Below are 26,282 nucleotides of genomic sequence, written 5' to 3' on the forward strand. Positions count from 1 at the left end.
AATACATACTTACATGATAAATTCATTTCTTTCATGCTGGTGAGAGTCCACAAACCATCACATGTGAGAATAAAGTCTAACCACACAACAGAGCTTTAATCCCACCCATTTCCCATGGCTCGTTGGTCATACATATGGCATAAAAAAATAAAAGCAGGGTAAAAAGTGCCACCAACTGTTATGGAACAGGTCTCCTGGATTCTCACCATCATGACAGAAATGAATTTATCAGGTTAAAATATAAATTTAGTTTTCCCTTTCCATAAGATCTAGAGAGTCCACGAGCCATCACATGTGGGCTTGTGTGTATGTGCATACCCAGGGTGTAAAGCTAACCACCGCTATTGTGGCTAACTGCAACATGGTGCCAAATTGTTTTTATATTGTGCATATTGTAATGTTTTATTGTTCTGTGTATAAACCACATTTTTATACGAAATAAAGGATTCTTTTAGATTGAATTAGTACTGAGTATTTTCTGATACTACACTTTAGATAGGTTGTCAAATTATAAACATGTCCTGCCTCTTTGACTAATTCATAGCACCTGATATACAAGATCAGTTTTACCTTACAGCGTGTTTTTGGGCACTCATATCCCAGTCTTTTTTCAGATCAACCCCATATTTTTCAGGATTCTTAAGAGAGATTCTTTTAAGTCCGTATATAAATTAGCCTATTAAAGCTATGGATTAATATAATCTTCGGAAATACAATTTATTTGCAATCTCAGTTAATCCGATATAGATTTAGCCGCTGGGTGGTGCCACAGAACTCTTTTCTTCTATAAATAGAGTTAAGTTAAATAACCCCCTCAGTCTATAGGTATTTAAGGAGATATACCTTTTTGTTTGTGTGTTTTCTATATAGGTTTTACAGATACTACCCCTTGGTCTTTGTAACAGAGGTCTTAAACAGGGCAGCCTCGTGGTAAAGGTTTGTAAAGAGGACCAAGTAGCTGCCTTGCAAATCTGAAGCTTCATTTCTAAGCCCAAGAGGCGGCAACAACTCTGATAGAATGAGCAGTAATTCCTTCAGGCGGAGACTTCCCGGCTACTAGAATCAAAGCTTTAAGCCAAGGTGAGTGCAGTAGCTTTCTGTCCCTTGCAGGGGCCACAGTGAAATAACTGACTTCTGTAGTGGCTTAAAGATACAATTACAAGGCCCTCTCTCTTTAGCTTTGTTTTTGGTGCCGGACACAGATTAGACTATAATTTCCTGCTTGAGGTTTTCAGAAGAAACAAACATAGGAAGTGTAGTTTGTTCTTAAAGCTGCTTTATCCTGATGCAAAAAATGAAATTCATGCTTACCCGATAAATGTATTTCTTTCTTGACACGGTGAGTCCACAGATCATCATCAATTACTGTTGGGAATATCACTTCTGGCCAGCAGGAGGAGGCAAAGAGCACCACAGCAAAGCTGTTAAAGGGCCATTATGCACTCAAAAAAATATGGGCTAATTAAATAAAGCATTAAAAGAAAATAAAGTTTTAAATTAACATGTATTATCAATTTTACTGCTTAAGGTCCTAAAAATGATGTTAAAGTTTAAAGTCCTCTGACTTCATGAGAATACGTTCGTAGTACCCAGTAGCTGCAGAACAAGGCTTTTTTCCACACTCCCTAACTTGTGTTTAGAAAGCCCTCCTGCTGGAGCGGTCTCTGTAATGTGCTTTATGTGCAGTAATATGTTGAAAGGCAGAAACGATGTAGATATACACAGAAGCTGAAGAATTCCCTTTCCCTCTCCGGTTACCACAGATCTCCAGTCTCTGCACACTCTAATTAAATGCTGTGGTAACGGGGAGGGAAGTGGATTTCCTGCAGCGTTAGAACGGACTGTGTGAAATCAGCAGATGCAGATATACACAGAAGCTACTAAACTCAGCAGCATATTTTCCCTTCTGTCCGTTCTAACGCTGCAGGAATTCCACTTCCCTCCCCCCTCTCGGTTACCACGGCATTTATAAGGGTGTGCAGAGACTAGAGGAGATCTGTGGTAACCGGAAGGGGAAAGGGAAGTGGAATTCTTCAGCTTCTGTGTATATCTACATAGTTTCTGCCTTTCAACATATTACTGCACACAAAGCACATTACAGAGACCGCTCCAGCAGGAGGGCTTTCTAAACACAAGTTAGGGACTGTGGAAAAAAGCCTTGTTCTGCAGCTACTGGGTACTACAAACGTATTCTCATGAAGTCGGAGGACTTTAAACTTTAACATAATTTTTAGGACCTTAAGCAGTAAAATTGATAATACATGTTAATTTAAAACTTTATTTTCTTTTAATGCTTTATTTAATTAGCCAATATTTTTTTGAGTGCATAATGGCCCTTTAAGTATCACTTCCTTTCCCACAATCCCCCAGTCATTCGACTGAAGGAAAAGGAGAGAAAGGAAGCAACACAAGGTGCAGAGGTTCCTGAGGTTTACACAACAAAAAACCTGTCTGAAAAACAGGGTGGGCCGTGGACTCACAGTGTCAAGAAATAAATAAATAAGGTAAGCATAAATTTTGGTTTTTTTCTAAAGACACTGAGTCCACGGATCATTATCAATTACTGCTGGTAATCAATAACCAAGCTAGAGGATACAGATGATAAGGGAGGGACAAGACAGGGAACCTAAACAGAAGGCACCACTGCTTTAAGAACCTTTGTCCCAAAAAAAACCTCAGTCGAGGCAAAAGTATAACTTTTATAAAAATTTTGAAAAAGTATGCAAAGATGACCAAGTTGCAGCCTTGCAAATCTGTTCCACAGAAGCTTCATCTTTGAAGGTCCAGGAAAAAAAAACAGCCCTCATGGAATGAGCCTTGAATCTCTCAAGAGATCGCTGTCCAGCTGTCTCATAGACCAAACGAATAATATTCTTCAGCCAAAAGGAAGGAGAAGTCGAAGCTTTCTGACTCTTGCGTTTCCCCAGAGAAACAAACAAGGCAGAGGACTGACGAAAGTCCTTAGACTATAGGTCACTCCTAAACCCCAGATACCCTAAATCTAATATTTTTGATTATTTTCTTACTCCTACCCTTATGAAGATTCAAATTATTTTCCCTGACTCCAGTTCCGCCCCCATATTGTGCTTATTTGGATAAGCTTAGGAAAATATATCCTATAGATTCCCTGCATAGATGTTTATCTATTTGATTTTATACTGTTGAAACTCTTGCTCTACCTATATTGGATGTTAGATACAAGAAAAAAGGAAAAACAAAATTTATGCTTACCTGACAAATTTATTTATTTCTTGACACGATGAGTCCATGGATCATCTAATTACTATTGGGAATATCATTCCTGCCCAGCAGGAGGCGGCAAAGAGCACCCAGCAAAACTGTTAAATATCACCTCCCTTCCCTCCAACCCCAGTCATTGGACCGAAGTAAAGGAGAGAAAGGAAGCAACAAGGTGAAGAGGTGTCTGAGGTTTATTGCATAACAAAAGCCTGTCTAAAAAACAGGGCGGGCCATGGACTCATCGTGTTAAGAAATAAATAAATTTATCAGGTAAGCATAAAATTTGTTTTCTTTCTAATGACACGATGAGTCCACATCTAATTACTATTGGGAATCAATACCCAAGCTAGAGGACACAGATGATAAAGGAGGGACAAGACAGGGAACCTAAACCGAAGGCACCACTGCTTGAAGAACCTTTCTCCCAAAAGAAACCTCAGCCGAAGCAAAAGTATCAAATTTATAGAATTTAGAAAAAGTGTGAAGAGAGGACCAAGTTGCAGCCTTGCAAATCTGCTCCACAGAAGCTTCATTTTTGAACGCCCAGGAAGAGGAAACAGCCCTCGTAGAATAAGCCGTAACTCTCTCAGGAGGCTGCTGTCCAGCAGTTTCATAGGCCAAGCAAATGATACTCTTTAGTCACAAAGAAAAAGAAGTAGTCGTAGCTTTCTGCCCCTTACATTTTCCATAGAAAACCACAAATAGAGCAGAAGACTGACTAAAATCCTTTGTCGTCTGTAAATAGAATTTCAATGCAGGCACCCCGTCCAGATTGTGCAGCAGACGTTCCTTCTGTGAAGAAGGGTTAGGACACAAGGAAGGAACAACAATCTCCAGATTAATGTTCCGGTCAGAAATCACTTTAGGGAGAAACCCTAACTTAGTACGCAAAACTACCTTATCCGAAGGAAAAATAAGGTAAGGAGACTCGTACTGTAATGCAGAGAGCTCAGAAACAGTATGAGCAGATGTAATATCAACCAGAACAAAACCTTTCAAGATAATTTAATATCCAAGGAATGCATAGGCTCAAACGGAGCCTGTTGAAGAACTTTAAGAACTAGATAAAGACTCCAAGGAGGAGTAACCAGTTTAAACACGTGCAATCGTTCTGTCAGGCCTTGGTCAGAATCAGGCCTGTCTGGTACATCCGCCAGACGTTTATGTAACAAAATAGACAAAGCAGATATTTGACCCTTTAGGGAGCTTGCCGATAAACCCTTCTCCAAGCCCTCTTGGAGAAAAGAAAATTCTAGGAATCCAAACTCTACTCCAAGAGTAGCCTCTGGATTCACACCAATGCAGATATTTACGCCCTATCTTATGGTAAATCTTTCTAGTCACAGGCTTACGAGCCTGAATCATGGTCTCAATGACCGATTCTGAAAATCCACACTTAGATAAAATCAAGCATTCAATCTCCAAACAGTCAGTTTCAGAGAAACTAAATTTGGACGAAGGAAGGGCCCCTGAAGTAGAAGGTCTTTTCTTAATGGAAGTCTCCAAGGTGGACAAGATGACATCTCCACCTGGTCTGCATACCAGATCCTGCAAGGCCACACTGGAGCAATGAGAATCACTGACGCCCTCTCTTGTTTGATTCAAGCAATGACCCGAGGAAGGAGAGCAAATGGAGGAAAAAAAAAAAGGTATGCTTGACTGAAATTCCAAGGAACCGCCAAAGCATCTATCAGTACCGCCTGAGGATCCCTGGACTTTGACCCGTACCTCGGAAGCTTGGCATTCTGATGAGATGCCATGAGATCTAGATCCGGCTGTCCCAATTTGGGAATCAAGTTGGAAAACACTTCCAGATGAAGTTCCCATTCCCCCCGGTGAAAGGTCTGTCTGCTCAGGAAATCTGCTTCTCAATTGTCCACTCCTGGAATGTGGATCGCAGATAGATAGCAGTTGTGGGTCTCTGCCCACTGAACAATCTTGGACACCTCTGACATGGCCAAGGAGCTCCGAGATCCTCCCTGATGATTGATGTAAGCCACTGAGGATATGTTTTTCCGAAATCTGATAAACCGGGCTGAAGCTAACCAAGGCCAGGCCAGAAGAGCATTGAAGAATGCTCTCAGCTATAGAATGTTTATGGGAAGAACAGACTCCTCCCGAGTCCATGTCCCCTGAGCCCTTAGAAGGCCTCAGACTGCTCCCCAACCTAGTAGGCTGGCGTCCGTTGTCACAATCACCCAGGAGGGTCTGCTAAAAACAGACTCCCTGGGAGAGATGATCCTGAGACAACCACCAAGGAAGATAAACTCTTGTCATCTGACCCAGATGAATTCGCGGAGAAGATCCGAATAATCCCCGTTCCACTGCATGAGCATGCATAACTGCAGAGGCCTGAGGTGGAAACGAGCAAACGGGATGATGTCCATTGCGGCTACCATCAGACCGATTACCTCCATACATAGAGCCACTAATGGCTGAAGAGAGGATTTTCAATTCTCTGACCTCTGTCAGAAATATCTTCATCAATATGGAATCTATTATGGTTCCTCAGAAGACTACTCTTGTAGATGGAATTAAGGAACTCTTTTCCAGACTCATCTTCCAACCATGAGAGCGCAGGAATGATAAGAGCATCTCCTTGTGGGAGTTCGCTAGATGAAAGACTGGGTCTGAACCAGAATGTCGTCCAGATAAGGTGCCACTGCAATACCCTGTAACTGGAGCACTGCCAACTGAGACTTATGATAAACCCTGTGGATGGGAACATGTAGGTACGCATCCTTTAAATCTACTGTCATAAATTAACCCTCTGGAACTAAAGGAAGAATGGAACGAATAGTTTCCATTTTGAAGGATGGTACTTGTTTAGACTCTTGAGATTCAAGTTTGGTCTGAAGGTTCCCTCTTTCTTGGGAACCACAGATTGGAGTAAAATCCCAGACCCTGCTCCTGAACTGGAACTATCACCCCCATTTTGGATAGATCCCGAACACAACGTAAGAACGCCTCTTTATCTGGTCGACAGATAATTTTGAGAGAAGAAATCTGCCCCTGGGGGGGAAAGGTCTTGAATTCCAGTTTATATCCCTGGGACACAATGTCTATCGCCCAAGGATCCTGAACATCTCGAACCCAAGCCTGAGCGAAAAAGGAAAGTCTGCCCCCCACAAGATCTGGTCCCGGATCGGGGGCAGACCCTTCATGCTGACTTTAGATCATTAGCTGGCTTCTTGGATTGCTTCCCCTTATTCCAAGATTGGATGGGTCTCCAGGAAGGCTTGGACTGTTCCTGTTTTGTAGAGGGAGAGGAAGGTTTACCCTTGAAGTTTTGAAAAGAAAGAAAATTACTCTGACTTCCCTTCTGCTTATTTCTCTTATCCTGAGGGAGGAAACGTGCTTTTCCTCCTATAATATCAGAAATAATCTCAGCCAAAGCTGGGCCAAACAAGGTCTTACCCTTGTAAGGAATAGCCAAAAGCTTAGACGACACATCTGCTGACCAAGATTTCAACCACAAGGCTCTGCGAGCCAGAATGGCAATCCCAATTCTTATCCATAGGATCCTTAAAAGAACAGCTATCCTCTATGGGAATTGTAGTTCTCTTAGCTAAAGAGAAAATTGCCACTTCCCCTTGGGAACCATTTGCCAAGACTCCTTAATAGTCATTAATGGGAAACGTCTTCTTAAAAATAGGAGGAGGAGGAAAGGTAATACCCGGCTTCTCTCATTCCTTAACAATAAATTCTGTAGCCCGATCTGGTACGGGAAAACATTTCAGCATGGAAGGTACATCATAATACTTGTTAAGTTTACTAGACTTTTTAGGGATGACAAAGACAATAGTGTCAGAAAAATCCAGAGTGGCCAAAACTTCCTTGAGTAGTAAACGGAGCTGCTCTAGCTTAAACCTGAAGGATACAACTTCAGCATCAGAGGAAGGAATTACACTGTCAGAATCTGAGATCTCACCCTCAGATGCTACCGAAAAATCCTCCTCATCAGATCTATGAGAGGGAATATTCAGAATAGCCAAGAATGAGTCAGACACCTTATGCACTGATCGTTTAGACTTCCTCTTGCGCTTTCCCTGTAGCATGGTAAAGGCAGACAACGCATAAGAAAACTGCAGAAGACATGAGGGAAGCAATGTCTTGCAAAGAGACCCCAGCCGGAGCTTGAGAGGAAGCGCAGGGCACTGTATTTATGGGTAATAACATTTGGGACACCTGAGGAGAAATATGCGGCATATTTTGAACATTGTCAGAAGACTCCTGGACAGCATCCGTCTTAGACAATATAGGCTCTAAAAGTCTATCCTTAAAATGTAATGTTCTCTCAACACATGAGGAACAGAAAGCAATTGGTGGTTCAATGTTAGCATTCAAACATTAAGGACAACTAATCTATAACAGAGTTATGATCCATCTTTAAAATTATTCAAACTTTAATAAAATTTTATTTAGACAAAACCGTTACCGTTTCTTTAAATTGTAAAATGAAACTGCTTTATTTTTGAAGCAATGCAAAAACGAAATTGATTTATAAACAGCCTCTACACCTCAGCTTTAGCTCTGCTGAGGTGCCTATGTTTATACAGGAAATGTGTATGTAAAAACGGCCTTCGTGTGAGTAAACAATCAGAGCTGCTACAAATGATAACACAAACTATCGTTTGTCCGTTATGAACAATGAATCTCTCCTATACAGGAAGTGAGAGAACAATAAGTGCGCAACAGCTAAAATTACCGCCACACAAGCCCCGCCCATCGTGGGCGTGTCAAATAACGTTTGTCAAACATTTAAAGTGAATCTTCGTTATAACAGAAATAGCACAAACATTGAGCCAAGTTCTCCTCCAGTCCCCAGTGCCTGCAAACACTGCATTACATACTCCCCTGGACACTAGGAGAAATGTAAAATACATCCCCCTGCAGGGAAATAATAAAGTGCAATAATTTTTTCCTTATTACTGCTTAAGAAAATAAATTAGCACTTACCTTAAAATCTACCTGGCAGCAAGGCAGCTCACTAGGTTTGGAGAGGTCCTTTCCCTCACATGGACCTGTGGATAAATAATAATAAGGGCAGCAACTTTTATTTAAATATGAGGGAGGCGCAGTGAGAATTATGTCCCACAAGTTCCCTTTGCTTAAAAGCCACCAATGATCTACTGAAGAGACTGAAATGGACTACAGCTACACCCTGGAGTAAAAACAGCACATACTAGTACAGCAAATAAAATAAAATCTTGATAGAAGAATATTTTCAGACACCTAACTTTACCACTTCCTTACTCTAACGTAGGCAAAGAGAATGACTGGGGTTGGAGGGAAGGGAGGTGATATTTAACAGCTTTGCTGGGTGCTCTTTGCCGCCTCCTGCTGGGCAGGAGTGATATTCCCAATAGTAATTAGATGATCCGTGGACTCATTGTGTCATTAGAAAGAAACATGGTGTTATATTTTTTATTTTGTTGTTTATATATATGTACATGTGTCCTAATTTTGCTTTCAGAGTACTATGTTTGAGTCATTTCAACAAACATGTTGAGATAACATTGATTTTCTATTATGTTTGTTTGTTGTGCTAAACTTTTTTCAATAAAAATGTAACAAAAAAAAAGCTGACAACATAATACCAAACCGTAAAATCCCGAAACGAAATCCTGCAGTCCCCATTTTCGCTATCTTTTTGCCTCTGTCGGGGGGGGGGGGGGGGATTCAAGGGGGTGCTCCGCCAATCCTCTGGCATCCACACCAAGTGAACATTGGAGAATGAGGTTTACAAGGGGGGCCCCCTTGAACCCCCAGACGGAGGCAAAAATATAGTGAAAATGGGGACATTACAGCGCATGGTATCTATGTTTGATGCAGTGACTCTATAGGGGGATCTGCAGTCAACAACAAAGATGGTCACCGGCATCACAATTACGTCAGTGTGCATGCAAAATTTAGTGTGATGGGGTCTGGAAGGCAGAGTCTATGTTATGTGTATGAAAAGTTCTGAAAAAGCGATTATGTGAGTTATGTGGAAAGTCTGTGCAGTTGTGTTTTGGGCTCAGTATCAGTTTATACCTATTTTTTTAAGTTTAGGGATTGTTTCTTCTGCATTTTGATTTTCTGGATTTTAGACATTAGGGATTATGATCTTTCTGGATTTCAAGATTCTGTCTTTATGTTATTGTGGTTTTTGAGTTTAGGGATTTTGATCGCCTCCCACTCTCATTATATGGCTCACATTTCCTACATATTAATAAAATCATCTAACACAATTACACAAATAAATATAGATTATCTCCATTTAGACCCTTAAGGACAGGGAGAGGTCAGAAACGTTGTGGTTTTACTGGGGCCTGTCTCTAATAGAGAAGTGATTGTTTTATATTTGGTGCTGCTTGCGCTGGGAATTAGTTATAACTGGGGTTTGCAGTAATGCCTTTAGAAATGCACAAGTGAAGAAGACCGTGATGGGCTGAGTGTATTTTGTATGAACGTTTCACTGATTGCTTTTCTGCAAAGCAAGTAAACACTTCCTGTAATAGATGAAAGGACCATTACACAGAAGAATAGCACAATACATTCAAATGGAGTAGTGGATTATTTTCAGACACATTTTTACATTTTATTTTTCTTCCTACTGCAATCATATGACATCCATAAGCCAATCACAAAATTCTGTGAATCTCACACATGCTCAGTAGGAGCTCATGCCTAAGTAAGTGTGCATAAAACTGTATCATGTGACGGCCATCAGCCAATTACAGACTAATATACCTATACACGGCTCATTTAAAGCAGTGTGCATATAAAAAGACTGAACAAATTGATAATGGAGGAAAACTGGAACGTTGTTTAAATGACCAGTAAATACAGTAGAAGTGCATGATAAGACAATGTAATAGAACTTAGTCTGAACTTCCCATGAGTAGTAGATTTTTTTCTCTCACAAATTGGAAAAATGTCAATTTCCACTCCTCCTGTATCATGTGACAGCCATCAGCCAATCACAAATGCATACACGTATAGTCTGAATTTGTGCACATGCTCACAGGAGCTGTGACTCAAAAGGTGTAAATATATATAAAAAAAGACTGTGCACATTTTGTTAATGGAAGTAAATTGGAAAGTTGTTTAAAAATTGCAGCTCTATCTGAATCATGAAAGGTTAATTTTAACATTAGTGACAGTATGTAGTGTCATCTGATGTACAGTAACTATGTCCCCAGGCTAAGTGAGTCATGTGCACATGTTCATGCAAATAGCCTTTCTAAGTGCAAGTACCTACTTACCTGTCAGCACTCACTCTACAGTGCTTACCAAGCTAAAGGAGACCTTCTATATGCTTCCAGTAGAAGAGCCCATACTGTGTAGTACACACTAACACAGGAGCTAAGGAAGGAGTACCAAGCTGTAGGAGCTTCCAGTAGAAGAGCCCATACTATGTAGTACACACTAACACAGGAGCTAAGGAAGGAGTACCAAGCTGTAGGAGCTTCCAGTAGAAGAGTCCATCTTGTGTAGTACACACTAACACCGGAGCTAAGGAAGCAGTACCAAGCTGCAGGAGCTTCCAGTAGAAGAGCCCATACTGTGTAGTACACACTAACACCGGAGCTAAGGAAGGAGTACCAAGCTGCAGGAGCTTCCAGTAGAAGAGTCCATCTTGTGTAGTACACACTAACACCGGAGCTAAGGAAGCAGTACCAAGCTGCAGGAGCTTCCAGTAGAAGAGCCCATACTGTGTAGTACACACTAACACCGGAGCTAAGGAAGGAGTACCAAGCTGCAGGAGCTTCCAGTAGAAGAGCCCATACTGTGTAGTACACACTAACACCGGAGCTAAGGAAGGAGTACCAAGCTGCAGGAGCTTCCAGTAGAAGAGCCCATACTGTGTAGTACACACTAAAACATGAGCTAAGTAAGGTGTACCAAGCTGCAGGAGCTTCCAGTAGAAGAGCCCATCCTGTGTAGTACACACTAACACATGAGCTAAGTAAGGTGTACCAAGCTGCAGGAGCTTCCAGTAGAAGACCCCTTACTGTGTAGTACACACTAACATATAATCTAAGGAAGGAGTACCAAGCTGCAGGAGCTTCCAGTAGAAGAGCCCATACTGTGTAGTACACACTAACACAGGATCTAAGGAAGGAGTACCAAGCTGCAGGAGCTTCCAGTAGAAGAGCCCATACTGTGTAGTACACACTAACACATGAGCTAAGGAAGGAGTACCAAGCTGCAGGAGCTTCCAGTAGAAGAGCCCATACAGTGTAGTACACACCAACATATAATCTTATACCAAGCTGCAGGAGATTCCAGTAGAAGAGCCCATACTGTGTAGTACACACTAACACAGGAGCTAAGGAAGGAGTACCAAGCTGCAGGAGCTTCCAGTAGAAGAGCCCATCCTGTGTAGTACACACTAACAAAAGGAGCTAAGGAAGGAGTACCAAGCTGGAGGAGCTTCCAGTAGAAGAGCACATACTGTGTAGTACACACTAACACAGGAGCTAAGGAAGGAGTACCAAGCTGCAGGAGCTTCCTGTAGAAGAGCCCATACTGAGTAGTACACACTAACACAGGAGCTAAGGAAGGAGTACCAAGCTGCAGGAGCTTCCAGTAGAAGAGCCCATACTGTGTAGTAAACACTAACACATGAGCTAAGGAAGGAGTACCAAGCTGCAGGAGCTTCCAGTAGAAGAGCCCATCCTGTGTAGTACACACTAACACATGAGCTAAGGAAGGAGTACCAAGCTGCAGGAGCTTCCAGTAGAAGAGCCCATCCTGTGTAGTACACACTAACACAGGAGCTAAGAAAGGAGTACCAAGCTGCAGGAGCTAGTACACACTAACACATGAGCTAAGGAAGGAGTACCAAGCTGCAGGAGCTTCCAGTAGAAGAGCCCATACTGTGTAGTACACACTAACACAGGAGCTAAGGAAGGAGTACCAAGCTGCAGGAGCTTCCAGTAGAAGAGCCCATACTGTGTAGTACACACTAACACAGGATATAAGGAAGGAGTACCAAGCTGCAGGAGCTTCCAGTAGAAGAGCCCATACTGTGTAGTATACACTAACACAGGATATAAGGAAGGAGTACCAACCTGCAGGAGCTAGTACACACTAACACATGAGCTAAGGAAGGAGTACCAAGCTGCAGGAGCTTCCAGTAGAAGAGCCCATCCTGTGTAGTACACACTAACACATGAGCTAAGGAAGGAGTACCAAGCTGCAGGAGCTTCCAGTAGAAGAGCCCATCCTGTGTAGTACACACTAACACAGGAGCTAAGGAAGGAGTACCAAGCTGCAGGAGCTTCCAGTAGAAGAGCCCATACTGTGTAGTACACACTAACACAGGATATAAGGAAGGAGTACCAAGCTGCAGGAGCTTCCAGTAGAAGAGCCCATACTGTGTAGTATACACTAACACAGGATATAAGGAAGGAGTACCAACCTTCAGGAGCTAGTACACACTAACACATGAGCTAAGGAAGGAGTACCAAGCTGCAGGAGCTTCCAGTAGAAGAGCCCATCCTGTGTAGAACACACTAACACATGAGCTAAGGAAGGAGTACCAAGCTGCAGGAGCGTCCAGTAGAAGAGCCCATACTGTGTAGTACACAGTAACACAGGAGCTAAGGAAGGAGTACCAAGCTGCAGGAGCTTCCAGTAGAAGAGCCCATACTGTGTAGTACACACTAACACAGGAGCTAAGGTAGGAGTACCAAGCTGCAGGAGCTTCCAGTAGAAGAGCACATCCTGTGTAGTACACACTAACACATGAGCTAAGGAAGGAGTACCAAGCTGCAGGAGCTTCCAGTAGAAGAGCCCATCCTGTGTAGTACACACTAACACATGAGCTAAGGAAGGAGTACCAAGCTGCAGGAGCTTCCAGTAGAAGAGCCCATCCTGTGTAGTACACACTAACACATGAGCTAAGGAAGGAGTACCAAGCTGCAGGAGCTTCCAGTAGAAGAGCCCATACTGTGTAGTACACACTGACACAGGATGTAAGGAAGGAGTACCAAGCTGCAGGAGCTTCCAGTAGAAGAGCCCATACTGTGTTGTATACACTAACACAGGAGCTAAGGAAGGAGTACCAAGCTGCAGGAGCTTCCAGTAGAAGAGCACATCCTGTGTAGTACACACTAACACAGGAGCTAAGGAAGGAGTACCAAGCTGCAGGAGCTTCCTGTAGAAGAGCCCATACTGAGTAGTACACACTAACACAGGAGCTAAGGAAGGAGTACCAAGCTGCAGGAGCTTCCAGTAGAAGAGCCCATACTGTGTAGTACACACTAACACATGAGCTAAGGAAGGAGTACCAAGCTGCAGGAGCTTCCAGTAGAAGAGCCCATACTGTGTAGTATACACTAACACACGATATAAGGAAGGAGTACCAACCTGCAGGAGCTAGTACACACTAACACATGAGCTAAGGAAGGAGTACCAAGCTGCAGGAGCTTCCAGTAGAAGAGCCCATCCTGTGTAGTACACACTAACACATGAGCTAAGGAAGGAGTACCAAGCTGCAGGAGCTTCCAGTAGAAGAGCCCATCCTGTGTAGTACACACTAACACATGAGCTAAGGAAGGAGTACCAAGCTGCAGGAGCTTCCAGTAGAAGAGCCCATCCTGTGTAGTACACACTAACACAGGAGCTAAGGAAGGAGTACCAAGCTGCAGGAGCTTCCAGTAGAAGAGCCCATCCTGTGTAGTACACACTAACACATGAGCTAAGGTAGGAGTACCAAGCTGCAGGAGCTTCCAGTAGAAGAGCCCATACTGTGTAGTACACATTAACAAAAGGAGCTAAGGAAGGAGTACCAAGCTGCAGGAGCTAGTACACACTAACACATGAGCTAAGGAAGGAGTACCAAGCTGCAGGAGCTTCCAGTAGAAGAGCCCATACTGTGTAGTACACACTAACACAGGAGCTAAGGAAGGAGTACCAAGCTGCAGGAGCTTCCAGTAGAAGAGCCCATACTGTGTAGTACACACTAACACAGGATCTAAGGAAGGAGTACCAAGCTGCAGGAGCTTCCAGTAGAAGAGCCCATACTGTGTAGTACACACTAACACAGGAGCTAAGGAAGGAGTACCAAGCTGCAGGAGCTTCCAGTAGAAGAGCCCATACTGTGTAGTACACACTAACACAGGATATAAGGAAGGAGTACCAAGCTGCAGGAGCTTCCAGTAGAAGAGCCCATACTGTGTAGTACACACTAACACAGGATATAAGGAAGGAGTACCAAGCTGCAGGAGCTTCCAGTAGAAGAGCCCATACTGTGTAGTACACACTAACACAGGATATAAGGAAGGAGTACCAAGCTGCATGAGCTTCCAGTAGAAGAGCCCATACTGTGTAGTACACACTAACACATGAGCTAAGGAAGGAGTACCAAGCTGTAGGAGCTTCCAGTAGAAGAGCCCATCCTGTGTAGTACACACTAACACACGAGCTAAGGAAGGAGTACCAACCTGCAGGAGCTAGTACACACTGACACAGGATGTAAGGAAGGAGTACCAAGCTGCAGGAGCTTCCAGTAGAAGAGCCCATCCTGTGTAGTACACACTAACACATGAGCTAAGGTAGGAGTACCAAGCTGCAGGAGCTTCCAGTAGAAGAGCCCATCCTGTGTAGTACACACTAACACATGAGCTAAGGAAGGAGTACCAAGCTGCAGGAGCTTCCAGTAGAAGAGCCCATCCTGTGTAGTACACACTAACACATGAGCTAAGGAAGGAGTACCAAGCTGCAGGAGCTTCCAGTAGAAGAGCCCATACTGTGTAGTACACACTGACACATGAGCTAAGGAAGGAGTACCAAGCTGCAGGAGCTTCCAGTAGAAGAGCCCATCCTGTGTAGTACACACTAACACAGGAGCTAAGGAAGGAGTACCAAGCTGCAGGAGCTTCCAGTAGAAGAGCCCATACTGTGTAGTACACACTGACACAGGATGTAAGGAAGGAGTACCAAGCTGCAGGAGCTTCCAGTAGAAGAGCCCATACTGTGTAGTACACACTGACACATGAGCTAAGGTAGGAGTACCAAGCTGCAGGAGCTTCCAGTAGAAGAGCCCATCCTGTGTAGTACACACTAACACATGAGCTAAGGAAGGAGTACCAAGCTGCAGGAGCTTCCAGTAGAAGAGCCCATACTGTGTAGTACACACTGACACAGGATGTAAGGAAGGAGTACCAAGCTGCAGGAGCTTCCAGTAGAAGAGCCCATACTGTGTAGTACACACTAACACATGAGCTAAGGAAGGAGTACCAAGCTGCAGGAGCTTCCAGTAGAAGAGCCCATCCTGTGTAGTACACACTATCACAGGAGCTAAGGAAGGAGTACCAAGCTGCAGGAGCTTCCAGTAGAAGAGCCCATACTGTGTAGTACACACTAACACAGAATGTAAGGAAGGAGTACCAAGCTGCAGGAGCTTCCAGTAGAAAAGCCCATACTGTGTAGTACACACTAACACATGAGCTAAGGTAGGAGTACCAAGCTGCAGGAGCTTCCAGTAGAAGAGCACATCCTGTGTAGTACACACTAACACATGAGCTAAGGAAGGAGTACCAAGCTGCAGGAGCTTCCAGTAGAAGAGCCCATACTGTGTAGTACACACTGACACAGGATGTAAGGAAGGAGTACCAAGCTGCAGGAGCTTCCAGTAGAAGAGCCCATACTGTGTAGTACACACTAACACATGAGCTAAGGAAGGAGTACCAAGCTGCAGGAGCTTCCAGTAGAAGAGCACATCCTGTGTAGTACACACTAACACATGAACTAAGGTAGGAGTACCAAGCTGCAGGAGCTTCCAGTACATTATACCGATACATAGCTGGATGGTAGAGAAGTCAATAATGACTGCCTCTTAGTAGGGGGCGCTATGAATAGAAGTGAAGAATATATATAGTATTGTATTAAACTATAACCATGATATGGGCCTGTTGAAACAGCGTTTTGAGGCGCTGAGAAACGGGTTGGAAATTACAAGGAGGGTTGCTAGCATTCCCTACCTTTTGGTTCCTTTGTTTTAATTTATATTTTGATTTAAAATAAATTTCTTAACCATTTTACTCTATATTGGGACCTTGCCTTACTTGCCTGCTAGTTACCTGATACTCCCTAGGGGAGTTCCAGACTGCATCCACTGCAGCACCAATTCAGTATTTCCAACATTCTATATCACTGAGACCCCGGTGTCTCAGGGTTCTTGTGTTCCAGTGTTCCTGTATTTGATGTGTTCAGTGAGCTGGGTTGCTGTCAAATATCCAGCCTGCTTCTGATAGCAGTGTCTGAGTGCTCTTCACAAATGTGAGTACCCTGATTAAGCACCCTGATTAGGGATTTATATACTGGTACTATCTGGTTATATATTACTGGTACACACAGGCGCCCTGTCTGTCTTCCTCTTCAGATTTGATGCCACCTTGTTCCTGTATCCAGGTTGATCAGTGAGCTGGGCTGCTGTTAAAATATCCAGCCTGTGCCTAATAGCACTGTCTGAGTGCTCTTCATAAATGCACCTCTCTCGTTCTCTCCTAATTTCCAGATATCGTTATACGGATACATGTGGTTTCCAATTTTGGCTGGAATATCCTTTTAAGTTAAGAATGAAGCTTCATATTCCAAGCTAAAATTTCTTGTCCTCAAGAGCTCACCGAAAACTGCCTGTGGATGGAAGCGCTTATATTTACCCATGCTCTGCCACCGAGTAGTAAAGAAGGTACTACATGCCCTTAAAGCGCTCTCAGCAAACTGCCTGAAGCGGGAAGCGCTGATATTTATCTGTGCTTCGCCACATATGAGGTGCGAACTCCCAGTAAAACAAAGATGAATAATACAGACCTCTCCGGTTCACATAATAAAGGCAGATGCCCTACCAGAATCGGAGAGTGTCGTTTACAGCAAAGGGAAAGCTTGTATCTCTTAAAAGATAGATAGATATATATATATATATATATATGCCAAGTTAGCCAAGCATTATAGGATCAATAAAATACCCACTGTTAAAGAAAGGAGAGGAGAGGAAGAGAGAGAAAGAGAGAGAAAGAGAAAGAGAGAGATCATTAACACTGAGTGGTGTGAAACGGGTCAAGCAGCAAACGCCGCAATCTCTTGCTCAGTAGAGAGGAAATTTTCGATACAGAAGGGTAATAGCCCCCGTACTATAAGGTAATAAACCAGCAAAGCGGAACATTATACCGATACAGAAGGGTTACAGCCCCCGAACTATAGAGTAATAAACCAGCAAAGCGGAACATTATACCGATACAGAAGGGTTACAGCCCCCGTACTATAAGGTAATAAACCAGCAAAGCGGAACATTATACCGATACAGAAGGGTTATAGCCCCCGTACTATAGAGCAATAAACAAGCAGAGCGGAACATTATACCGATACAGAAGGGTTATAGCCCCAGTACTATAGGGCAATAAACAAGCAGAGCGGAACATTATACCGATACAGAAGGGTTATAGCCCCAGTACTATAGAGCAATAAACAAGCAAAGCAGAACATTATACCGATACAGAAGGGTTATAGCCTCCGTACTATAGGGCAATAAACAAGCAGAGCGGAACATTATACCGATACAGAAGGGTTATAGCCCCCGTACTATAGGGCAATAAATAAGCAGAGCGGAACATTATACCGATACAGAAGGGTTACAGCCCCCGTACTATAAGGTAATAAACAAGCAAAGCGGAACATTATACCGATACAGAAGGGTTATAGCCCCCGTACTATAAGGTAATAAACAAGCAGAGCGGAACATTATACCGATACAGAAGGGTTATAGCCCCCGTACTATAGGGCAATAAACAAGCAGAGCGGAACATTATACCGATACAGAAGGGTTACAGCCCCCGTACTATAAGGTAATAAACAAGCAGAGCGGAACATTATACCGATACAGAAGGGTTACAGCCCCCGTACTATAGGGCAATAAACAAGCAGAGCGGAACATTATACCGATACAGAAGGGTTATAGCCCCCGTACTATAGGGCAATAAACAAGCAGAGCGGAACATTATACCGATACAGATGGGTTACAGCCCCAGTACTATAGGGCAATAAACAAGCAGAGCGGAACATTATACAGATACAGAAGGGTTACAGCCCCCGTACTATAGGGCAATAAACAAGCAGAGCGGAACATTATACCGATACAGAAGGGTTACAGCCCCCGTACTATAGGGCAATAAACAAGCAGAGCAGAACATTATACCGATACAGAAGGGTTACAGCCCCCGTACTATAGGGCAATAAACAAGCAGAGCGGAACATTATACCGATACAGAAGGGTTACAGCCCCCGTACTATAGGGCAATAAACAAGCAGAGCGGAACATTATACCGATACAGAAGGGTTACAGCCCCCGTACTATAGGGCAATAAACAAGCAGAGCGGAACATTATACCGATACAGAAGGGTTACAGCCCCCGTACTATAGGGCAATAAACAAGCAGAGCGGAACATTATACCGATACAGAAGGGTTACAGCCCCCGTACTATAGGGCAATAAACAAGCAGAGCGGAACATTATACCGATACAGAAGGGTTACAGCCCCCGTACTATAGGGCAATAAACAAGCAGAGCGGAACATTATACCGATACAGAAGGGTTACAGCCCCCGTACTATAGGGCAATAAACAAGCAGAGCGGAACATTATACCGATACAGAAGGGTTATAGCCCCCGTACTATAGGGCAATAAACAAGCAGAGCGGAACATTATACCGATACAGAAGGGTTATAGCCCCCGTACTATAGGGCAATAAATAAGCAGAGCGGAACATTATACCGATACAGAAGGGTTATAGCCCCCGTACTATAAGGCAATAAACAAGCAGAGCGGAACATTATACCGATACAGAAGGGTTATAGCCCCCGTACTATAGAGCAATAAACAAGCAGAGCGGAACATTATACCGATACAGATGGGTTACAGCCCCAGTACTATAGGGCAATAAACAAGCAGAGCGGAACATTATACCGATACAGAAGGGTTACAGCCCCCGTACTATAGAGCAATAAATAAGCAGAGCGGAACATTATACCGATACAGAAGGGTTATAGCCCCCGTACTATAGGGCAATAAACAAGCAGTGCGGAACATTATACCGATACAGAAGGGTTACAGCCCCCGTACTATAGGGCAATAAACAAGCAGAGCGGAACATTATACCGATACAGAAGGGTTACAGCCCCCGTACTATAGGGCAATAAACAAGCAGAGCGGAACATTATACCGATACAGAAGGGTTATAGCCCCCGTACTATAGGGCAATAAACAAGCAAAGCGGAACATTATACCGATACAGAAGGGTTATAGCCCCCGTACTATAGGGCAATAAACAAGCAGAGCGGAACATTATACCGATACAGAAGGGTTACAGCCCCCGTACTATAGGGCAATAAATAAGCAGAGCGGAACATTATACCGATACAGAAGGGTTACAGCCCCCGTAATATAGGACGATAAACAAGCAGAGCGGAACATTATACTGATACAGAAGGGTTACAGCCCCCGTACTATAGGGTAATAAACAAGCAGAGCGGAACATTATACCGATACAGAAGGGTTACAGCCCCCGTAATATAGGACGATAAACAAGCAGAGCGGAACATTATACCGATACAGAAGGGTTACAGCCCCCGTAATATAGAGCAATAAACAAGCAGAGCGGAACATTATACCGATACAGAAGGGTTACAGCCCCCGTACTATAGGGCAATAAATAAGCAGAGCGGAACATTATACCGATACAGAAGGGTTACAGCCCCCGTAATATAGGACGATAAACAAGCAGACAAGTATTAGACTGATGAGGGAGCAGAATTTAATACCCCATTGTGAGAGGTTATGGTTTGCTTCTCCAGCAAGTTGAGCTTCACTAAATAAAAGCTATACCATATGCTGGAGGAACTCTTCCTCTGTCTGCCACCCTCAGATTCCTCACAGGGGTACCTTGATCCCCATAATACACCCCTTAAGAGGTAGCATGGGCCCACCCAAACACCTGTCATGCCCCAGAGAAATCCTCCCCAGCTAAGGGCGAGAAATAACGGACTTACCTCAGAGGTCTTCTTACCGTGGTGCAGGCACAGTACTTTCAGGTCTGTCAGCTTCATATCCACATCTGACAGGGACATGAGTAGAAAGGAAAGCAGAGTAACTAACCCTGGTTGCCGGGAAGGGGGTTAGCATAGATAGCTGCTAGAGGTCCCAGAGTAGTCTCTGTTCTCTCTTCAGCAAACAGCTCCCAATACTCTTACTCAAGAGGATTACATGAACAAAGCATTACCCAGTCCTACTTTAAGGGAAGCTACCCATCAATTTTTCTTCAGAGGACCATCTACGCACTCCTCCGTGTCAGGAAGGCAAAGAATGACTGAGAATTATTGGAAGTGGGAGGGATACTTAAGTTTTGCTGGGGTGTCATTGTCTCCTCCTGGTGGCTAGGAGTTGAATTCCTCAGCAGTAATTGGAATTGTGGACTATCCATGCCATTGGAAAGAAAAGGCTGATGTATATATGCCCTCCCCCAACCATGACTGATGTATATACGCCCCCCCCCCAACCATGACTGATGTATATACGCCCCCCCCCCCCAACCATGACTGATGTATATACGCCCCCCCCCCCCAACCATGACTGATGTATATACGCCCCCCCCCCCAACCATGACTGATGTATATACGCCCCCCCCAACCATGACTGATGTATATACGCCCCCCCCCCAACCATGACTGATGTATATACGCCCCCCCCCAACCATGACTGATGTATATACGCCCCCCCCCAACCATGACTGATGTATATACGCCCCCCCCCCCAACCATGACTTATGTATATACGCCCCCCCCCCAACCATGACTGATGTATATACGCCCCCCCCAACCATGACTAATGTATACACCCCCCCCCCCCAACCATGGCTGATGTATACACACAATATAGATGCATTTAGAGTCCCTTTTCTAGTAATTTCTAGAATTACAGCCTCACACACAACCCCCCTCCTCCTTATGGAATGTGTGTTTGGTACCAGACTGTGTTTAGCTATGACTGTATTATGTTTGTCACACAAGTTATGTTTTGTTAAACACACCTAGGGGCCGTATACCACTATTTTGGCACGAGCCTTCAGGCTTGCCGGAAACAGGAGTTAAGAAGCAGCGGTCTTCAGACCACTGCTCCTTAACTCGTACGCCTCCTCTGAGGCAGCGGACAGCAATCTGTTGTTTGACACCAACTGCTAGCGGCCGATTGGCCACGAATCTGCAGGGGGTGGCGTGGCACAAGCAGTTCACCAGAACTGCTTGTGCAATGTTAAATGCCGACAGTTTAGTAAACCGGCCCCCTACTCTACACAGTGAGATCATATAAATGGTGTATATGTGATAAGGAATAAAAGTCTGTGCACAAGAGCTTTCTATCACTTTACCATCTCTAGATGTCTCACCGCCTGCTGTATTTACTTTAACCTGTTTGCCTTTCAAGGAAGAAATTTAATAAAAGTTTTTGCTTGTATATCGGTTTATGGGAAGTTTCTGTAACAGTCACCATCTTATGAAGGAAAATACTTATAACCCCCTCTCCCCCAGGAACTAACGTACGATACAGATGTGACACTGCAACAGGCACCTATTGTGCTTATGTGTTTATATCCTGCTGTAAACTAAACAAAAGCAAACTCAGCACAAAAACTGTATCTAATAGTACCCAGTAACAGCACCCAAAATAGTGTTCAGGTATTTATTTTAATTATACACTTGAGTTTGATTAAACATTAATATACAACACACACAAGTTCTGGTCTCACCTCTACTTCCTCCCCGGTGGTGAACATCAGCTCGGTCACCAGGTCAATAGCAGCAGCCTCTCCACAGATGTGAATTTCCTCTGCACACAGCCCTGAAACAGACTCAGCCAGTGAGCAGTAACCCAAATCCCTTGCGTTAAGTACAGCAGACTTGTGCTTTCTGTAGGGACTGAGCCCATAAACACGTCACTGTCCCTCGTACAGCTTATTAACCCTAGCAGGGACTGAGCCCATAAACACGTCACTGTCCCTCGTACAGCTTATTAACCCTAGCAGGGACTGAGCCCATAAACACGTCACTGTCCCTCGTACAGCTTATTAACCCTAGCAGGGACTGAGCCCATAAACACGTCACTGTCCCTCGTACAGCTTATTAACCCTAGCAGGGACTGAGCCCATAAACACGTCACTGTCCCTCGTACAGCTTATTAACCCTAGCAGGGACTGAGCCCATAAACACGTCACTGTCCCTCGTACAGCTTATTAACCCTAGCAGGGACTGAGCCCATAAACACGTCACTGTCCCTCGTACAGCTTATTAACCCTAGCAGGGACTGAGCCCATAAACACGTCACTGTCCCTCGTACAGCTTATTAACCCTAGCAGGGACTGAGCCCATAAACACGTCACTGTCCCTCGTACAGCTTATTAACCCTAGCAGGGACTGAGCCCATAAACACGTCACTGTCCCTCGTACAGCTTATTAACCCTAGCAGGGACTGAGCCCATAAACACGTCACTGTCCCTCGTACAGCTTATTAACCCTAGCAGGGACCGAGCCCATAAACACGTCACTGTCCCTCGTACAGCTTATTAACCCTAGCAGGGACCGAGCCCATAAACACGTCACTGTCCCTCGTACAGCTTATTAACCCTAGCAGGGACCGAGCCCATAAACACGTCACTGTCCCTCGTACAGCTTATTAACCCTAGCAGGGACCGAGCCCATAAACATGTCACTAGTACAGCTTATTAACCCTAGCAGGGACTGAGCCCATAAACATGTCACTAGTACAGCTTATTAACTCTAGCAGGGACTAAGCCCATAAACATGTCACTGTCACTAGTACAGTTTAACCCTAGTAGGGGCTAAATGTCCCTATGACTAAAAACTTTCCCTTGGAACCTGAGACCTTGACATCAGAAACATTACGGACACGTTATATGCTTTGTACTCAGTCCTATGGTGAAAATGCTGATTACCTAAAAGTGCCCTTGTCCAGGCCCAACCTCTGGATGGATCTCGGATCATCTGGATCTCGTCAATCACAGCAACCTCATCTACAGGACATAAAAGACACAGAGGGCAATTTTAAAATATCACATGTAAAAACATAAAATTATGCTTACCTGATAATTTCATTTCCATCTGTGGGAGAAGAGTCCACTGCTTCAATCATTACTTGTGGGAATTAAGAACATGGCCACCAGGAGGAGGCAAAGACTTAAATACCTCCCCCACTCATTCTGCCAAGGGAACAAGGAACAGTAGGAGAAATATCAGGGTATAAAATGGTGCCAGAAGATTAAAAAATTTAGTTCTGCCCCCATGAGAAACAGGCAGGGGCAGTGGACTCTCCTCCCACAGATGTAAATGAAATTATCAGGTAAGCATAATTTATGTTTTTCGTCTTAATGGGAGGAGAGTCCACTGCTTCATTCATTACTTGTGGGAATACCCAAGCTCTAGAGGACACTGAATGAAAAAAATGTGAGGGTAAAAATAGGTGGACCCTAAACTGAGGGCATTACAGCCTGCAGAACCTTTCTCCCAAAGGCTGCTTCTGCCGAAGCAAAAACATCAAATTTGTCAAATTTTGCAAAAGTATGTAAAGAAGACCAAGTCGCCGCCTTACAAATCTGCTCCATAGAAGCCTCATTTTTAAAGGCCCAAGAAGAGGTCACAGCCCTAGTTGAGTGAGCCGTAATCCTCTGAGGAGGCTTATGTCCCGCTGTCTCATAGGCCAGATAGATAATGCTCCTCAACTAAAAAGACAGTGAAGTGGAAGAGGCCCTCTGCACTTCCCTGAATACACAACAAAGACAAAGTATGTCTGAATTACTTTGTAGCCTGAAGATTAAACTTCAAGGCCCGAACCATGTCCAAATTATGAAGCAACCTTTCCTTTGACGAAGAAGGGTTAGGACACAAGGAAGGAACTACTATTTCCTGATTGATGTTACGATTCGACACAACCTTGAGAAGAAAACCAAATCCAGTGTGAAGAACAGCCTTTTCAGGGTGAAAAACCAGGTAAGGAGGCTCACATTGCAAGGCCGTTAACTCAGAGAATCTGCGAGCAGATGCAATAGCCAGTAGGAATAGGACCTTCCAGGAAAGAAGTTTAATGTAAAGCGCATGCATAGACCCAAACGGAGCCCTCTACAAAATCTTAAGAACAAAGTTTAAGCTCCAAGGAGGAGCAGAATTTCAGACAGGTCTGATCCTAGACAGAGCCTGAACAAAGAACTGAATATCAGGAAGCTCCACTAGCTTCTTGTGTAACAGTACAGATAAAGCCGAAATCTGACCCTTTAAGAAACCGGCAGTAATCCTGGATACCCTAACCTTGTGCCAGGGATATCCGCGTTCCTCACACCAGGACAAATTGGTCCTCCACACCTTATGATAGATGCACCGAGTGACCGGCTTCCGGGCCTGAATAAGAGTATCAATCACTCTCTCCGAAAATCCTCTTGGCCAAGACTAAGCGTTCAATCTCCACGCAGTCAGCCTCAGAGAATCGAGATTTTGGTGTAGAAAAGTACCCTGAACCAGCAGATCTCTGCAACAGGGTAACCTCCATGGAGGAGATGACGACATCTCCACCAGATCTGCAAACCACGTCCTCCGCGGCCACGACAGAGCAATCAGAATAGCCAAAGCTTGCTTCTGCTTGATGCGGGCCACTACATGAGGTAGAAGTGGCAACGGTGGAAAAATGTAAAGTGGGTTGAACTCCCAGGGCACCACTAAGGCATCTATCAGCTCTGCCTTGGGATCCCTGGACCGCGACCCGTATCTAGGTAGCTTGAAGTGGAGTCTGGATGCCATGAGGTCTATCTCTGGTGTCCCCCATCTGTTGCAGATCTCTGCAAACACCTCGGGGATGGAGAGACCATTCTCCAGGATGAAACGACTGTCTGCTGAGAAAATCTGCTTCCCAGTTGTCCACACCTGGAATGTGGATCGCTGAGAGCAAAACAATTGTGGTTCTCTGCCCATTCCAGAATCCAAGATACTTCCCTTATGGCTAGAGAGCTTCTCGTTCCCCCCTGATGGTTTATGTAAGGCACCGAGGTAATGTTGTCCGACTGGAACCTGATGAAATCGGACAACCCCAGGGTGGGCCAAGCCCTCAGAGCATTAAATCCAGAATATTTATCAGTAGACTCGACTCCTCTCAAGTCCACCTGCCCTGTGCCTTTCTGAAACCCCAAACAGCTCCCAATCCTGATATACGCGTCCGTGGTCACAATCTCCCAGGATGGTCTCAAGAAGGATGTCCCCTGGACAGTTGTCCCGGACGGATCCACCAAGAGAGGGATTCCCTCGTTTAGATGTCCAGAGATATCTGTTGGGATAGAAATGAGTGATCGCCGTTCCATTGTCTCAACATGCACAACTGAAGAGGCCTGAGATGGAACCTGGTGTATGGAATGACATCTATGCTGGATACCATGAGCCCAATCATCTCCATACACCTGGCCACAGATGTCCTTGAGGAGGTCTGAAGGGCATGACAGCTGGACGCAATCTTGCAATGTCTATAATCTGTCAAGAATATCTTCATGGATAAGGAATATATTATTGTATCCAGGAATTCCACCCTGTTGCTGGGAACCAGAGAACTCTTTCCTTCGTTTATCTTCCATCCGTGGGATCGAAGGAGGAGAAGAGCCCTAGAGTGTTCCTCCGCGATACTGCAGGACAAAGCCTGGACCAGGATATCGTCCAGATAAGGAGCCACCGCAATACCTCTGGCTCTCGCCACCGTGAGCAGTGCTCCCAGAACCTTCGTAAAGACTCATGGGGCAGTCGCCAGACCGAACGATAGGGCCACAAACTGGAAGTGTTGGTCCAGAAATGTGAATCTTAGGAACCTGAAGTGATGCCTGTGGATTGGTACGTGAACGTAAGCATCCTTCAAATCTATTGTCGTCATGAATTGTCCCTCTTGAACTAGGGGCAGAATCAACCTGATAGTCTCCATTTTGAACGATGGGACAGAAATTTGTTTAGACACTTTA

The 26,282-nt window shown here is 44.3% G+C and overlaps 1 protein-coding gene across 1 annotated transcript in view; it reads right to left on the bottom strand.

Moving 5' to 3' along the window:
* The window catches only part of SUPV3L1 (Suv3 like RNA helicase), a 98,819-nt gene that overhangs the window by 34,828 nt on the left and 37,709 nt on the right, over positions 1-26,282 (bottom strand). Inside the window, exons 7-8 of the mRNA XM_053691853.1 lie at positions 23,235-23,312; positions 22,032-22,123 (exon numbers count right to left, since the gene is read on the bottom strand). Coding sequence (XP_053547828.1) covers positions 22,032-22,123; positions 23,235-23,312 — 170 coding nt within the window. The remainder of the gene's footprint in view (positions 1-22,031; positions 22,124-23,234; positions 23,313-26,282) is intronic.

Source organism: Bombina bombina, chromosome 9 (assembly GCF_027579735.1).
Source record: "Bombina bombina isolate aBomBom1 chromosome 9, aBomBom1.pri, whole genome shotgun sequence".
NCBI lineage: Eukaryota > Metazoa > Chordata > Amphibia > Anura > Bombinatoridae > Bombina > Bombina bombina.